The sequence below is a fragment of the Mustela lutreola genome, chromosome 13, assembly GCF_030435805.1.
Source record: "Mustela lutreola isolate mMusLut2 chromosome 13, mMusLut2.pri, whole genome shotgun sequence".
Lineage (NCBI taxonomy): Eukaryota > Metazoa > Chordata > Mammalia > Carnivora > Mustelidae > Mustela > Mustela lutreola.
Window position 1 is genome coordinate 9,947,460 of NC_081302.1, and position 18,288 is coordinate 9,965,747.

Below are 18,288 nucleotides of genomic sequence, written 5' to 3' on the forward strand. Positions count from 1 at the left end.
ACGGTCTGCCATGCACTCTGTTGAAAGTACCTTACAGACCTAAGTCATTACAGGTTTGCCAGAGTCCTGGGAGAGAGGCATTTCCCTGCCATTGCCTGAGGAAGAAACTGAGGCACAAATAGGGGAGGTCACACATGCAGTAAAGGCTAAGCTAGAAGTCACATCCAGCAGACTCCCTCGGGAGTCCAGTTTCCTACCCAAATTGCTGAAAGATGATGTTTTTTGAACTTTGTCATGTGCTTTCTTAAACATTGCTGCTGTTGTCTTCTTAAAGTCTTAGAAATGAAAAAAAAATGCTAATTTTGATGGGCTTCCCTCTCTGAAGTTCACCTTCACCTTCCTTAAGTTAAGACTTGGGTGATGAATGAAGTTTCTTTCAGCTGCGTAATCACGTACAAAGCGCCGTTGGTATCATGAGTCTGAGTTCCTTCTGTTCTTCTGACAAGTCTTTATTGTTGTGTTTTCACATGTGTTTTGACTGTATGCTGCATTTTATGATTGTAATGATTACTAATTATTTATAATGAGCATTTATTGAGCATTATTGTTATTACTGAACCTCTCTTTAACAAGCTGGGTGCCAGGCTGAGGGCACCCCCTGGTTTCCTTTCCCTCACCTTCACACAGGCTTTGCTCCTGAGTCAGGTTGCTCTCCCTAGCTGACCGATAAAGAAACTGAGCTTAGAAACATTTAGAAACGGTGTTCAGTCACACCGCGCAAAATCGGCAGGGCGTGAACTCAAACCCAGCACAGCTTCCCCTGAAACCCTTACCACTTTGCCCGAAAGTGTGGATTCCACATTAGAAATTTGGATGAGACCTCAGCAAGGATGAATATTTGGCCTACATATAACAAGGCGAAATGAGGAGAAATACATTCTATGTCCGTCTAAAACCATCTCTCTCTGACATAACCAGGTGGTAATGTCCACAGTGAGACCTTTCCCCTGGCGTTTTGCATGTGGGATCCAAAGGAGCAGCTTAGCATGGGACTAGAGGGAACAATTCTTTAAATACTTCTTGCCTGAAGCCAGTAGACTGATTATTTCCTTGCAGCTAACGGAACCCTGAAGGAAAACACTTGAGGTGTCTGAAATGCAGGTGAGGCTTCTAGGGCTTTGTTTATGGCGTAGACAGACCTGAGTGAGCTGTCACCAGACCTGAGGTGTGTGTGTGTCAGCCCGTAAATGTGTGTGTGCTTGGTTGCCTCAAGCAGGTGAGGGATCTCAGGAAATTGGGGGTCAGACTCTAGACCTAGACCTAGACTCTCTCTTTCTAGAGAAAGCATATTATGTATAGGGAAGAAAGCAATCAGTTGAACAGAAGAGGGTATTAAAGAAGAAACGGGATCCAACATGTCTGCCTCATTTTGGCTGTAATCTGAGGGACGGAGACTGTCCTGAGGATGGTCCCCAACATAGGAAATGCCTACGTTGAAGTAGTAGGAAATGAGTTGTAATAGAATCATGGATTTAGAAGGCTTGTGAAATCGTCTAGCCTCAACTTTGGCCACCGCACAAGCTGTGTGAATTCCCCCAGATAGCAGCTTTCCGGGGCCCATTTTAAAGGTCAGCCCAGAATGAGATTCCGCAGTCACCGTTCCAGTGATGACCTGTACTCGCTCCCAAGAGAGCCATTACTTATCTAAATCCTTGTACATCAGTTTAATCTCCACTTACCCTCCACAATGATGAATCAGGGATACATCACCGTCCACCTAAAAGACGCTCATGTTCCTAGAGCTGTCACCAAGTCACCCCATAATCTCTTTTTTTTTTCCAATGCCATCCCTTTGGTTTCTTCAGCCTCATCTTGTTTTGTCTGGTTTCATTTCTCAGTTGCACATCTGCCAACACAGAAGGCCAAGTGTCATTTATGAGGCTCATAGTAGTTGTACCATATGGAAAATGCCTGTCATCATTTCCTATTGCTTAGAAGTGGAAAAGTCGAATTTGTGCCCCCAGTTAGGTTAAGCATTTTGTGAGTAACAAGGAAGCCCCAAGCACATTAACATTCCTTACAAATCTACAGGAAAATTCCTTCCTCTGCTTATCTGGGTCTTGGTCTTTAATGACAAAAACAATGATAGTAATGGTGTTCTTACGAAGCACTACTGTGAGGATGCATCAGGTATCATTCGAGAATGTTTACTGTCGTCAATGCTATGAACACCCTCCAGGAAGCATGAATTTGACCTCTGTGTCCATACTGGGCAGCTATTAGTGAAGGCTGATTACATTATTCATTTTAATCAACATCTACAAGGATCAAAATCGGCTAACCTCTTTGTAATTTGTTCACAGAAACGTAACCTGGAATAGCTTAGCTATCCCAGATACACACTGCTCACCAGAGCTGGAGGAAGGCTACCAGTGCCCCCCAGGATTTAAATGCATGGATCTGGAAGACCTGGGACTTAGCAGGCAAGAGCTGGGCTACAGTGGCTTTAATGAGATAGGTCTGTCTTACCGCTAAAACACATTTTCAGTTTCTATTTTACAATGTTTATGAAATGGAAAGAATACTTGTGTGGTTGATATTTTCTGTTACGATTGCCTGTACAGCATTTAAGAAGCACAGTGGCAGATTTTAAGCTTCTGCCTGGACTGTGATACCGTCTGCCCCACAGTCTGTAAACTACAGTCTGCTCGGATGGGTATTCCACAGGGTGTGTAGAAAGTGACATATTCCTGATTTGAGACTATTTTGATTCCTAATTAGAGCACTTAAAAATATGTTGTTGAGCCAGGTTCAGGGCTTGTTGACTTAAAAATAAGCAAGGCTTGGTTTCCTTCCGCATGTACCTGTACTCCAGTAGGCAAGGTAAGTCTTATGTCTCCGAGATAGTAGCCATTAATGAGTGCATGAGAGCTGGAAAGTAATCCTGAAACAGAAGACCACTAAGGAGATACTTACTGAATATCCATCAACAGTGTAATAAATGTGTGGGAAGTGTTTGTACACGAATACGATGTTCTCGCAAATGTATACATTTATCTGTGGCTTGTCCTATGAAGTCCTGAAATGTGCCATTATATACAGTAATGGAAGCTCTTAGCATCTGCCATTTACTTGGTATCATTGCATTTATTATAATTCTGTGCAAGTTGTACAAATTTCATTACTGAATCAAAGAAAAAAAAAAACCCGCCCATTATTTTATGCTTTGAGAATCTGTCTTAGCCACCCATAGACTGGGTGGTATACATCATGTAAATTCATCTCACACCAGTCTGGAGCCGGGAAGTCCAAGATCAGGGTGGCAGCACGGTTGGTTCTGGTGAGGCCCCTTGCCTTGGCTTGCACGTGGCTGTCTTCTCTCCATGTTCTTACCTGGGGGTGGGGGTGGGGGTGGGGCGAGAGAGTGAGAAAGTGTGTGAGAGACAGGGATGGAGGCAGGAAGAGGGAGAGGGAGAAAATTCTCTGAACTTCTCTTGTAAGGAAAATAATCCCATGGTGAGAGAGCACCCTCCTGACATCATCTAGATTGAATCAACCTTCCAAAGACCCCATCTCCTAATACCATCGAATTGGGGGTTATGACTTCAACATATGCATTTGGGGTTGGGAGAGTACAAACATTCAGGCCATAACAGGGTTGTTATCAGAATCATTTGGAAAAAAGAAAACAAAAACCAATTCTTCCTTAAAGTTTCAAGGCCCAGGTGCGTTTAAGAGCATTTAGACACTCACAGGGTCTTAGAGAAAAGTCTCAGTGTATAGCAAGGTGGTGGTTATGCTCCTTTGGAAGTCAAATCTATTCGGTGACTTTTGGTGTGGCTTCATATCTCAGTGGGAAGCTGTACAATGGGGGGTTTCATGGCCAGGGAAGAAAGCATGAGTTCCTTTCAAGCCTGAAGGCAACTGCTGAACCTAGCCAGTTGATCTTTGCACATCAGAAATGGTGCCTGATAAATCCTCCTGTAGTCATATCAACTCTCAGACAGACTGCAGGATGGGGCCAAAGAACTCTGGGCCAAATACTGGAATTTCAGAGAGAATATGTGAAGGTCTTGCACTGATGGAGAAATACTTTTTGGATATATGAACTAAACCACAAGGCTACAGCCTCTGGATAGAAAAGAATACTGAACTAGGCCTGAAAAACAAAATAGTTGGTATTTAAAAGATGAGTTTTGCAAATAACATTCCAAAATTTTTATTCTTCTATTTTAATATGCCTTCAGAGGTGGATTTCCAGCACTGAATTTAGATGGATAATCTTTCATCCTTTGACCAATGACACAATTTCGAAAAGTCAAAAAATTCAGAAGCCAGCAGAGGTGGAAGCATTTCAGTTTGCTACTCTCTTAAACTTACCAGGCTTTGGAATCAATCTTACATCCTTCCTCTCAGTTCCTCAGAGCAGAGGACTTTTATGCATTATTCCGATGACTTTCAGGGATGAGCAGGAAATCACAGTTATGGTATGGGAGATGGGATATATAGGTTCGGTAAACTGGTGGAACAAGCTGCAGGAATTCAAGCAGCTGGGGCACAGGTCGAGTGCATGGCTTCTTGGAACCTGCAGCTCCCCCTTTCCCTGAAGGGGGCTCACTGGGTGTACCCATGTCTTGTATGGAGGGTAGCCAGCATTCAGTAGTGAGGCTGTCCTTGCACAAAAGCCTCCAGTCCTTTCAAATCATATTGCTAAATCAAGCCATTTCCTGAACATTTTGAATGCAGCAATTGTGCCTGATCTCAAAATGCAGCATTATATTCAAGCTGATTCAGCTTTCTCCACTGTGACTTCCAGTGACTAACCAATGGACGGTACTCTCTTCAAGGGAGGGAGTTTCCTCATAGAGTGTGTTGGCTTGAGAAGACTGACTGAAGTAGAGAACTGCCCTTGGGGCCCCAGGCCCCTACTAAGGCAAAATCTTACTGTTTATTTGCACATTTATCTCCCAAGGATTTAAGCTCCTTGAAAACAGGAAGTACATTTTTTCATCTCCGTTGTCTTCAGGGCCTGGCGCAATGCTGGCCTCTGTAAATATTTACTAATGGACTGAACAAAGTATATGTCCCTTTGAATCTGACGGTGACCAGTCATGTTTGTGTTGGGATATAGAGCCATAATGGAGAATTAAGTTGTTTTCTTGTTGTTCTTTGCCCCAGTTTTCTGGGTTTTTTTGGCACTATTCGCCACTCTTCAGGACTTGCCTTTCCAGACAAGCTCGATTTGGTCTGCTTGTTTCTTTTTCTCAAATGATGCCCGAGTTCAATGGTATTGAATGATGAATGGTTACATAATGAATTGTTAACTTTGTACTATAATCAAAAAATTTTTAAATGGTCACTGTGGTTTGGACTGAAATGGTCTGATACTATGCATCTACGTAGATACACAAGTTGGAGTGTTTTAGATGATCTTTAAAGTTTTTATGGAAACAAAACATAACTTTCCCCTCAAAAATGAGGAAAAGAAGTTATTTTCTTAGACACATATGATCATCTCTTTTGGCATGCCGTTGAATTTAAAACAATTAGGTGCCTAATGGTGCATGTAAATTTGACCATTGTATTTCATACGTAAGTAAGCATGATTAATTTAAAAAGAAGCACATTTCCTCTTCTTACTAATCAAATTGTCATACAATACATTGAATTTCAACGCATTTATGAAGTTTCATTTATAAGTAGCTTTATGTCTCATTAAAATTTAAAATTGATGATGTCGAGAAACTCAATTTTTAAAACATATTAAAAGTCAGAGTCATTAAAGTAGAAAAATTACACAGAGCCCCAACTGTAAAATTGCAGAGTAAAGACAACTTCGCATCTCTGAAATCAGCCACCATCAAGGAGACTGAGAAACAGAGATGTAATTTCCATATTCAAGACTCCGAAAAAACCTGTCATTAATAGACCACAGATCGGAAGACCGGGTTATCTAACAGATTAGTTCCTGAAAGGGTTCTGGCTCCTGAGGATCTCAGGCAGAGCCAGCAGAATGCTGACATTAAAAATAAAGATTATTCCCAGAGGAGCACAACAGTCCTCTCTTGGAGCCAGGGAATCAGTGTGTGGCTGACCGTGGGAGCTCTCTGGGACTTAAAACGGTCCCTCAAAGTGAAGCCCTTGTTCCTGCAAGCAGTTGGTAAAGAAATACAGAAGACAGACCCTCTGTCTAGAGGGGCCCCGATGTTGCTGATCCGAGTAGACGTATACAAGGGTCCAACCTGGTTGTCCCTTAGTAGGATCACCTTGGGGAGTTTTTTAAACACACCAGTCCTCAAGTGCCACTCCCAGCCAGTTAAATGAATACCATGGAGTGATCCCAAGTGTACATGGTTTTTAGAAGCTCAAAGGTGTTCTAATATGCACACACAGTTCTGAGTACCTGGACAGAGGCGGCAGTGGTACACAGGCAAACACACCTACCTTAGGAAAGAATTTTAAAAAACTGCCTTCTCTCCCGCAGTGTTACCTGACGAATACCCGGTCCTCTAAAACTGATTTCAGGGGTGAGTAACAGTCAAAAAGAATGAGGACCGTATCCATAAAAAATGCAATTTTAGGTATGTTTAAAACTAGAAAAAAAAATCCAAGAGATATAGTTTTTAAAACTGTGGGAGAAGACGACCTAAATAAATGGATTTAAGCAGAGTTGTACAGCGGAGGCGTGCTGGGCCCATAAATGGATTTAAAGGGTACCACTGCCTCAGCAGATGAGCAAAGAGCAGTCAGTGCTGAGGCATTCTTACTAAAGTTGCTGGACTTCAGAGCTAAAGAAAGCATCCAATGGGCATCCAGAAAAAAAAAATGATCAAGTCAGTTCTTTTTCTTTCTTTTCCGAGCAATGCTAAAACAGGAGTAGCCCCTGGAGGAACCCAGGACCCACAGTCCCTTCTAAGAGGAGCCATCAGAGAGGACTGAAACTTTGTCAGAACTCAAGTCTAGGTTACAAGGACACAGGGCTTACGAGGTCCTGAGAGAAAGAACGTGTCCAACTCATTTTGTTTACTGTTGAAGAAGCAAGAACTCAGACAGCTCCTTTTACATCATTCCTTCTTGAAGACACTCGGCCAGTCAAGAAGAATGGGTCATGAACCTAGTCTCTCGTATCTCCTCACTGTAAAATTAAAGCTAATGCGACTCCAGGACTTCCAGGGTATAATATAAATGTTCCAGTTTGTAGTTGTGTAGAAGAGACGAGAAGAAAATCAAGGGAGGTAGTGTAATGACATTAGTGTCCTTATACACAGCAATAAAGAATGTATCATCTTACACAATATGTGCATCACACGATGGAGGTATAGTGCACTTGCACAAGAATGCATTGCAAAGTAAAAAATTATCTACTTTAGGAAAAATTCAATACTCAAAATAATGGCCAAGGGGGGTTGGATCACAGTTGTAGTACCTACTGGTGTGGTGACCTGGGAAAAGTAATTAGCCTCTTCCAGCCTCCACGTCCTTACCTGTAAGATGGGGTGAAGGATACACCTCTCTTTCAAGGTTGATGTTAGAAGTGACTGAGATGCTGCACTTTGAATACTCAGCACAGAGTGAACACACATGAGCCAGGAATTAGACTGCCCTGGCAGAGCCGAGCACAGTGCTTTCCAGTTAGCCCAGCCATGTCTCATATTATTTCTTTCTCCCTGCAGCAGTTTGCTACTCAGATTGTTCCAGATCTTACAGCAAGGGGTGGAAGGAGAGGGGACGGGGACAAGGGGCCCTTCTCCTTGCATTCTGTTCCTTTTAACGGATATCCCACGTTTTGTCTCACTCTACTCGAGGTACCGAATTCCAGAGGGCCAATTTTTGGTGGCTTTTGGTCTTCATTATCAATTGTTCTTCTCTTGTTATCCTCCGAAGTATATTTCCCTGTGTGCTTTCTCTCTCTCATTAGAATCTTACACATATTTCGCCCATGCCGTTGAATTTTCTACAGTGTCATTAAGCCTTGTGTCTATAGTTTTATTTATCCCTGTACATTTGAGTTTGTGACCCTGGATTGAGCCTCTCCCAGTCTTTTAGCAGATTGCCAACAGGCTCTTCTTCCATAGACTTCAGAAAAGCGTCCCCAGGCTCATTGAGCAAAAGCCACTGCCATGCTATGTCCTGCACCATCCCGGCACTCAGTGGTTGACTTTCTGTCCTCCCATAAGCCTCTGTTGCCAAACAGTGATGGAGTCACCAGTTGTTTTCTGTCTCTCTCTTCCATTTAAATACCTTTCCATTGTTATTTCTGCATACTTTTCCTGCAGCTCATCCTCAAGGACCCTCAGCTAATACATCCTCCCTAGGACATTAACCTAGGGACTTGGGACGTCACATTCTCCCCACATTCCAAACCTACAGAGGAATATGCATTATTGGAGGACGGATCTGAAAGTCACAAAATCTGTTTAATGGACATTCGCATTCTGTGATTACAGTGAGAATGTGGAGAGGTGGGGAACCAGCGCATGGTGAAAAGGTTTGGGGACAGATGACAACCCCCAAATACTGTACTGTAGAGGTGAAACCAAAATACCCCATCAGTGTACCTGGTTTTTGAAAATGTCTGCTTCCTTCCATTTTCTGAGTACTTACCCATTTTCAGCCAGCCTCTCCCTTCCCCTCTGTTGCCTCATGCTTATCCACCTGTGGGACATGTACAGTCTGAGACATGGTGATTTTCTGTAATGGCACTTAGAGAGAAACCAGAGGAATTTTGAGCTGGAAAAGATAGTAGTCATTTGGTTCACCCACACAGTTTTATCGAGAGGGCAACTGAGCATGCGTGAGCAAGGTCAGAGTTCTAGAGAATTCCGCCCAGAGGCAGGGCTAAACTCAATTCTCCTGATTCACAGACTCCCACTAAAACTTACCATCCTCAGACTTTTTACATTTCAGATCAATGTTTAATTAAGAACAAACCTAAAAAAATACCTTGCAAAGTTAGTTGTAATCTTAATTCTGTAGGAGAAGGTTAGCGTCACTCACCTCTGGTAAGATGTTGCTGCAGAAGACAACCAGCTATCCAAACAGATGTGATATGCCAGTTAGAAAAAAGCAACAAGTCTGTCACACGTGGGAAGGAAATCACAGCAAATGCCATTAAACTGGCAATTTACTTGTCACGATCTTTCAAAAGAGGCAAGAAATTGGGTACAGCAGATGAGTACAAATCTATTCAGATTTGAACTCTCCATTCATTGAATAGTCAGGTAAAAACAAAACAGATCCAGAGTTTCCTGTTGGTTTTTCTTTTTTAATGTCTTCACTTACCTAATTTTTTTCAACTTTTTATGTTGAACTAATTTTAGACTCACATTAAATTTACAGAATAGTAAAGAGAGTTCCTTTATACACATCACCCAGGTTCCCAGAATGGTAACTTCTCATACAACTGTATTGTCTCATTACAGCTAAGACATTAATCGGACACAATGTTATCAGCTACAGTACAAATCCTGCTAAATTTCACCAGTTGTTCCACTGATGATCTGCTTCTATCTCAAGATCCTACCCAGGATCCCACATTGTACTTACATATTAACTCCCTCATCTCCTCCAATCCATAAGTTTGTCAGCTTTGTCTTTCATGGTCTTGATACTTTTAAGAAGCATTCATCAGTTATTTTGTAGAGTATCTCTCAACTTGGTTCTGTCTGGTGTTTTCTCATAGTTGGAATGAAGTTATGATCAGACTGCTTCCACAATGTCTGGCTTCCAAGAAGGAAGAGAAGTTGTCTGTCTTCTTTTACTTCTTTCTTTGTTATTTTTATTTTTTTATGATGTAAGTTTCAGACGTTCAGCTTTATAATTATATATTTGTATACATCAAAGTGATCAAAACACAATTTTTTAAAGATTTTATTTATTTAATTGACAGAGAGAGATCACTAGTAGGCAGAGAAGCAGGCGGAGAGAGAGACGCAGGCTCCCTGCTGAGCAGAGAGCCCGGGGCTTGATCCTAGGACCCTGGGATCATGACCTGAGCCGAAGGCAGAGGTTTTAACCCACTGAGCCACCCAGGCACCCAGATCAAAATGTATTTAGTTTTGAGAGAACAGCCCAGTATACAACATATAAGGATAAAATTCATGCTGAGAAGTGACTTAAGAAGTAAATAGATATCAGGCATTTCTTGTTGCCATTTGCCTTTAGAATCATAAGAACAAAACACAAAAGCCCAAATTTTCAAAAATCCATAATAAACTAAACCTTATTGAAACAATTTATATCAGATAGAGGAAGTCCATTAGCAAGATCAAACTATAAACAGAATATTCTGACAATAACTAACAGAAGAAACATTTAAGTTACACACGCTTTTAATGTTACCTGGACTGAGTGTAGGGGACTGTCCTCCCTCTTCTTATTGAACAACAATCAAGAGCAAAACCAGGAAATAAGAAACACTGTGTTCTTATGGTGACTAATTGCCCCCGGACAATCTTTATTATTGTAATTACTGTCATTTCTTACATAAGTGCTTCTTATCACTTATCCATTACTTATTATATATCTAGCACCAGGCAAAAAAGCTTTCTATCCGAGGAGTTTTTCATCCTCACAACAAACCCATCAGGTGTCATTGTCCCAAATTAAAAGTGAGGAGATGAGAAAGAATTGATTGGCCCAAAGTCACACCCAGGCCACAGTCGGGAGCCATGGCTTGCTGCTGCCCGAGTGCTAAGGTCAAAGCCTACGTTATCTTTGACATCGGCCGTGGGTCACCACCATTCCTCGTGGCTGTTCGGGACAGCTGGTTCATTAGAGGGTGTCATTCTGATAGAGGAAGGACATGTCTTCCAGTGTAACAATCCAGCAGCCCTGCTGCCTTCTCCTCCCAGCACGGTGCCTCTGGGACAGAAGGATGGGTGTGAAAGAGGGTGATGGTGATGGTGACATCCACTGGAAACTGCGGGCCGTTGAGAGCAGGTCTCTGGCTTGACGTCTGTCCCTTCGCATACTGTGCGACAGAGTTGGTGCATTATAAATGTGATTTTTATGTAAAAATTGAAGAATGAAAGAATACACCTGGGGGGCAGGGTAGTTTTACAAGATGATTTACCGAGCTATCAACAGTGGGACAAGGATTTGAGGCAATGGCAGCAAAAAGCAGGAAATATGCTTTTGATAGAAAATGAGATGGTAGATACAGAGGCTAGAGATGTGGGGGAGAACACTGAAAGCAAGAGAAAATATAGTATTGGGTCTATTGCAGTCAGATGCACAATTATTTGAGCTAAACTCAGAGTTCCATTATGATTTATGTGCATTTTGTATGTACTGTATCACTGTGTGCATTAATTTCTTCTGCATATTTGAATTAACTTTCTCTTTCCCTTTGAGATGTGGATATTTCATTTTGCTTTCTAAATACTGCAAATTAACCAACAAGTTTACTTAAAATGATTTTGAAAATGCATATTAATTCCTTTATTAACTATAAGACATAAAAAGTATTTACCTGATTAGTCCTTTCTATTATTAAAATTTTAAAGTTTTCCATACATGCCTTTTTGAGATATCAGGTAGGAAAACTGCAGGTCATCAATCCTGCAGAAGTTAAGATGTGGATTTGGGATGCATATACACATTATAATCTTTGAAAAAACTTTCGATGTAAATTAATGGGCCTTTTCATAAATTGAAAATAATTAGAGTGACTGTAGCCTGCCAGATTCTCATTTACTCCCACGTCACTTCTGAAGAAGGCTATTATCGGTACTGGAATTCGGGACTGATTTTTTTTTTTTCCCAATGGGAAATATATCTTAGCTGTTACCCACTTTGTGGTATTTTTCTTATTTGACTTTGGGTGGTATTGACTAGAAGGTACAGATTCAGCTCCCTGTATGAGTCATAAATCAGTTTTATTAAATATTGATGGGAACAGCATCCATGGTTTCTGTCATCACTGGAAGCGTTCCATGCTTGAAACGACCCCATATCTTGCTGAAATGCGATTGTCCATAAAGCCACCTACACTGCTGTAACGTTCTAGTCTTAATACAGGCTTTACTTTAAAATCCCCCCCATGTTTTTTTTTCCTATCGGCCTTCCATTACTTTTATAATTTGTCTCCTACTACATCTGATATCAAATATGGCCATTAAAACGTGATGAAAGAAGGTGACTTTTACTCAAATCATCGTAGAATGTGAATTGAACTTTGCTGATGCTGCTGATAAACATTGATTCATAGATTTAAATGATGTTAAACTGTATTTCATGTGTGTCAGTATGAGGTGTCAGATGAAAACTTCACAAATGAATAGAAAGAGGGAGCTATTATGTATCTATAACTATGATTTATTGCAGAATGTACATTTTTATTGCAGCTGCAAAAAGCCACAGTAAAGACTAATTTGTAAAAGATGTAATTGAGATTTATACTTGGTGGAAAAGCACCAAAGGTTTGTTTCCCCGGCATTAATCTTTATGTGCAGCGTTGCTCCTGGAATTACTTATCGATTTTTATGAAAACCCGTAGAGAAGAGAGAAGCAGGGCAACAGAATTCAACCAGAAGTGCTTACTTATATGGCGGACAATTCTATACTTGCCTGCTGAAGGAATTCCTCTGTCACGGGGCGAGGTAGACGTGACATAGTTTTGTTAAATAGAGGACAAGATCATGAGGCTTCCACGAGAGGAAAAGTTGCAGGAGTCTTTGGTCAGGTACAGGGGTTTTCTCCCCGGATCCAGGCATCCGTACCTGTCCTCAGGTTAAGTGCAAACGTGTGTGCTTGAGGATTGCTCAAGGAATAGAGTTGTTGGGCTTCATTAGATTCCAGACAGGGTCACAGACTTACTTAAACTGAAATTAGATAGGCGATATTACTCAGAATATTAGGAAGACAGGGGGTCTAAAGATAGAATGAGCAGGCATGATTTTCGAGAAAAGGCTGTCACTGTTTGAGATCCAGTGGGTGACCCGGAATTCCTCTCGAATGAATCAGACACACCTGTGGAGGGATAGTGCTGTCAGACAGTGAAGAAAGGGATTTTATAAGTGGATTTTGAGGGCATAACATAATGACTTTTTTTTCTTATTATACATGGAAGACAATACTCTTTGCAAATATGTAGTGGTTTCCAGGAAATTAGCAGGTTTATAGTTACATTTTAACTAATTATAGAGGACAAAAATAAGACTTCAAATAGCATAAGAGGTTTCAGGAAAGTAATAAATTCTGCCATCTGTAAGTCCTTCCCTTTCTCTCTCCTTTCCTTTCCTCCTTTCTTCACCAGTCTCATGGTTTTTAATAAAATGCTAATAACATTTAAGTGATTTTCAGGTTTTGGCTACAGTAAGTAATTCGGTGGTGAATACAGGCTCACCCACACAGATACGTCTGTATCTTGTGTGCATGTGTGGTATTCTCTAAAACGGGTTCCTAAGACAATTTCTAGGTCAAAGGGTAAGCACATTTTTAACATAATAAATAGTGTTTTATTTCTTAAAAGGATTGTCAGAATTCACAGTCCTGCTCTTATTGTGTGAGAGTGGATTTTTTTCAAGTATAAGGAATTCTCTTTTGAATTCTCTTTTGAAGATCCTGAAGTTAAAAGATAGCAGAGGCCATAGTGTAGTTTGTGCTCTTTGGAACACAGGGTGTTCATTCTCTTTTCTTTACTTCCCTCTGACCCCTCCCCCACCGAGGCCTCCTCCAGCCCATTCATGACCCACCCTCCAGGGCCTGTGTTCATGGAGATTCCCATCCACCAGCAGCCCTAGTCCCCCCTCTGTCTGAACTGGGACACAGAGTTTGCCCTTGAAAGTTAATGCTTCATTCTGTTTGGTTCCGACTGTCTGGCGTGTGTGTGTGTGTGTGTGTGTGTGTGTGTGCGCGCGCGTGTGTGTGTGTGTGTGTGTACATTTTACCCTTTTCTTCCCAATGAGCTCATTCATTAGATCCCAGGTGCCTCAAGTAGGAGCAAAGCTTCCTGTATTTTTGGAATGTACTTTCTAATTCTTCATGAGCTCATTATGTACTCAAGGACTGGTTGATCATGTGTGGGAGAATTTTATATTAGCTACATCGTCTTTTTTCAATCATTATCCTGTGGAAGCTTCGTGATGGAATATTTAAATAAATTTCAGATACAACTCCTGCCTTTTTAAGGTCATCCCTCATTTGAAATTAAGTGGTGTCCGCCTTATGTCAGATTTCCACATGAAACGAATGTGAACAGACTGTCACAGAAGTCTTGTGTTGGCCGTCAAGGAGATTCTCCCTTGCGGGTAATGGCAGTCAGTGGAACATAATTCCCTTGACAGTCTATGAAATTAAATTAATTTCACCAGCTAATCAGTTGGACCAAAAAGGAATAATGTCATCTGGGAAGTCCTACACAGCTCTTCCCTCAAGGCCAATGAGGCCGTAAGAAGGCCATCTCCTACGTCTCCTGGGATTGCATGTTCTAATATAGCAAAGCAAATTGTTAGCAAATTTTGTTTTGTTAGCAAAACTGTGCTGACAAGGTTCAGGGCCTCCTCCTCTGAAGGGAAAGCTCTTTGGCTCTTGGAAATGGGTTTCTAACCTGAGCTGCACAGAGCTGTGAGAAAGTAGCTGGCAGCCACCCTGAGACGGCCATTGGAGTCTCTTCCCTCTCTGCACCGTTAAGCCCCTGGACCGCTCAGCTCCCACACCCCTAGGCCCCGGAATTCAGGAATTATACTGAAGATACTGAAACATACTAAATATACTAACATAAAGATACCAAATAAAAATGAACCGAATATAAAAAGATAAGTGATAAATGCCTAGTAAATATTAGTTGCCACTATTAAAACAAAGATAACTACCACAATCGCTATTACAAAAATTATTGTTGATCAGATTTATTTCTAGATAATAAGGAAAAACTGCGATGTAATCCCATTTTCATGAAAGTAGGAGAAATTTTGGAGAATACAAGATACGTTCTCATCATAAATAGAGAAGGAGATGTTTTCAGAAATAAGGTACTCGACGGACATTCGCTATGTATTTACTCTATGCCGGGTGTACAGGACCTGAAATGTAATGCTGTGAGTCAGAATAACTACGTTCCTTTCTCCAAACGAGATATTAAAATGGGAAATGAAGGTGAGGTAAAGTTGGAAGAAAGGGTTGGTTGATCTTTAACTGACGGTAATCTTATAGCTGTATGCCCGGTGCAGGAGCGTGTGCCCCCGTGTGTGTGCCCACACACCTTTTTTGAGTAAGAATACGAGAAAATGAAGCAGGAATGTTCCAATTTGAAACAAGTCGCATCCTCTGCACCCCGCCCTTGTATCCAGCATTTCTTACACTTAGCAATCTGCCTAACATCTGAGACAAATGCTTACGTTAGGTCTGATCATCAGAAATGCTGGCTTGAGAATTATATTTTTGCTTTAGTTTTTATTAAAGAAGGTTTTTAATGACATAGATGAAGGGTGCTACCTTCCTTTTTTCCCTGGTCAAATTTGCCTCCTTCTTATCACCTTTTCTGAGAATGTCTTCATCTTATTTTTAAATACTAGCTTAACTGAGTATGGAATTCTTAGTTGGTATTTGGTTTTCACCCAGACTTTGAAACCATACCCTTGTATTCCGGAATACAACCCTCCTTTCAGTCTAATTGTGGTGCTTTTTTTTTTTTTTTTTTTTTTTTAACATATTTGTGTTTTTTTTCTTTGATAGTCCTTAAGATTTACTGTTTGTCTTTGCAATGTTATGGTCTTACCCTTAGGCATGGGCTTTTTTTTTTTTTTTTTAAACCTAGTAGAGATTTAGTAGGGATTCTTCTTTTTCTTCTTCTTTTTTTTTTTTTTTTTTTTTTTTTTTTTTTTTTTTTTTTTTGGTTTGGGGTCCTAGTTTCTCTTAAGAGATACTTCTTGGGCCCTGTAAGGATCTGGACAGAAGGCCAGCATCTCTCTCTGCCTGCCTGGCCAGGAGGGCACTGTTCTGGTCTCCATTTAAAATGCAGACGGGCCTTTGTGGAACTCCTGGCTTTGCAGACCCTCCCCCAGCTCAGCGTCTGCTCCCAGTGCTGGGTGACGGTGCTCCCAGCAGCAACAGAAGCCCAGCCCCAGCCCTTAGGGTCATACTGACTCTGAGTATAGATCTGCTGCTTGTGGCTCTCATTTTGTGTTCTGTCACACTCTGCCCACTGCATATTCCACTTGCTTTGGTGCTAATTTTTATCTATTTTCTTGTGTTGTTTGGGCACAGGATCAAGACGATGAAGGAAGGACGTTTCCAAGTAAATCTTGTCCCGCAAATTGACATAAAGCCTTATTTTATGTAGCAACTATATAGACATATTTACAATTTTCATGAAACTGATGCAATTTTTCTTTCTCTGATATGATCCTACACCTATTTTACTTTCAAAACTATATTTTATACATTTTGATTATTAATTCTTAGAACGTGGCAAGCGTATATTTACAAGAATTTTTAATTTTTATAAAATTCCAAGTCAGGAGCGTTTTTATTACTTTTTGCTGTTGAATTAGTCTAGTGATCTCTGTGCAGCCTGGTAAAACTATCCCTCTGTGGTTCCTTTGGTAAATACAAAATCTGAGAGAGAGAGAGAGAGAGAAACTACAAATAAGCAGTAGCAGTGATGGAAGCATTGAGAGTAAATTCTGATGGATTGAGATTGGGGTTCTTAATCTTCTTAATATTAATTGCAGCAAATATTCACCTGCTTTCTCCCACCATGTAAGTGCTCTAACCAGGAAGCAAAAAATTAAATTAAATTAAATTAAATTAAATTAACAAGCCTAATCAGACATTACCTAAATATAAAGCAAATACAGGTTCTCAGGTACTTGTCACTCTCCTGTGTCTAATAGAAGATAAGCCATATTTGCCCAGGAAGTTATATTACTTTATTTCATTTTATTTTATTTTTAAGATTTTATTTATTTATTTGACAGATAGATCACAAGTAGGCAGAGAGGCAGGCAGAGAGAGAGGAAGAAGCAGGCTCCCTGCTGAGCAGAGAGCCCAATGCAGGGCTCCATCCCAGGACCCTGGCATCATGATCTGAGCAGAAGGCAGAGGCTTTAACCCACTGAGCCACTCACACACCCCAGTATATTACTTTATTTTAAAACGACTAGTGACTACAAACCTCAACACCACATCAGAGTTGAATTGAAGGAGACTTTCAAGTAAAGACCACTGGGGACTAAGTATCAGAGGGAGGAGTGACACCTCCTCCTCACATCACCACAGGCCTGACATTAACTCCGCCCACCAACGCCAAGATGCAGGCCGGGAAGGAAAGCAGCTCTGGGGGACTGGAGGAGATCATGATGATGATAGTATGGAGTGTGCCCAGCATCCCATGCAGACACGGGCATCTTGTCAGGACTCAGGCCCCGATAAGTGAAGGACACAGCTCAGGATACAATCCATAGCTTGGAAGTGGGTGACACAAGACAAGATATTTGACCTCTCTCCACCTGCAAATGCAGGGTAAAAATTGTGCATATCTCAGCGACTAGTAGATTAGATTTTTCTCATTTTCCTGCTGAAGAGTCCTCAGTAAAATTTAACTATGGTTACAATGATCATTTTTATTAGCTGTATAATTATCAAGTAAATGAGCGAGTGAATTACAGACCACCCTATTCTAACGTCACCCAAAAAAGTCAGAGAAAACTCATCCAATATCTATATTCTTTCCAAGGCATCAGCTTCCTTTCTTTCAGTCTTGGCAAAACGCTGGGGATCGTGCAGCCTCATTGAACAAGATGCTCACACTTTCCTCTGCTAGTGTATGCCACCTTTACTGGTATATTCTTCCCTCCATGTACATTTTCACTGGAACTGGGAGTAATATGTTAAGAAATATTTTCCGATTTCCTACACTGAGTTGCTGCCAGCAAAGCCAGTTCTAACGTGAGATGCTTTGTCCTTGCTGGGCTTCTAAAGAGTTAAAGCGAGGCGGAAGCCCTGTGTTTACAGTCCACTAGGGCAGGACTCAGCTGGTGGGCCAAATCCTGCTTTCTGCCTGACTTTGTAAATAAAGTTTAATGCAACTCCATGCCCCTTTGTTTATCTCTGGTCCCTGGCTGCTTTCTGATGCTACAGCAGGTTTCTGCAGTTCCAGCAGAAATCCTGGGGCCCACAGAGTCCACAATATTTACTGTCTGATCCTTTACAGAGGAAGCTTGCCAACCCCTAGACTAAAGGTAGGAAAAAGTGCTCATCCCATGCTTTTTTAAAAATTTTTTATTTTTTCAAGATTTTATTTATTTATTTGAGAGAGAGCAAGCACAAGCCAGAGGAAGGACAGAGGGAGAGGGAGAAACAGGCTCCCCTCTGAGCAGGGAGCCCCCGTGCTGGATCCCAGGA

At 41.2% G+C, this 18,288-nt stretch overlaps 1 protein-coding gene across 1 annotated transcript in view; it reads left to right on the forward strand.

The window, feature by feature from the left end:
* NALCN (sodium leak channel, non-selective) overlaps nucleotides 1–18,288 on the forward strand; it is a 309,369-nt gene that overhangs the window by 52,837 nt on the left and 238,244 nt on the right. The window contains exon 7 of the mRNA XM_059144294.1: nucleotides 2,304–2,458. Coding sequence (XP_059000277.1) covers nucleotides 2,304–2,458 — 155 coding nt within the window. The remainder of the gene's footprint in view (nucleotides 1–2,303; nucleotides 2,459–18,288) is intronic.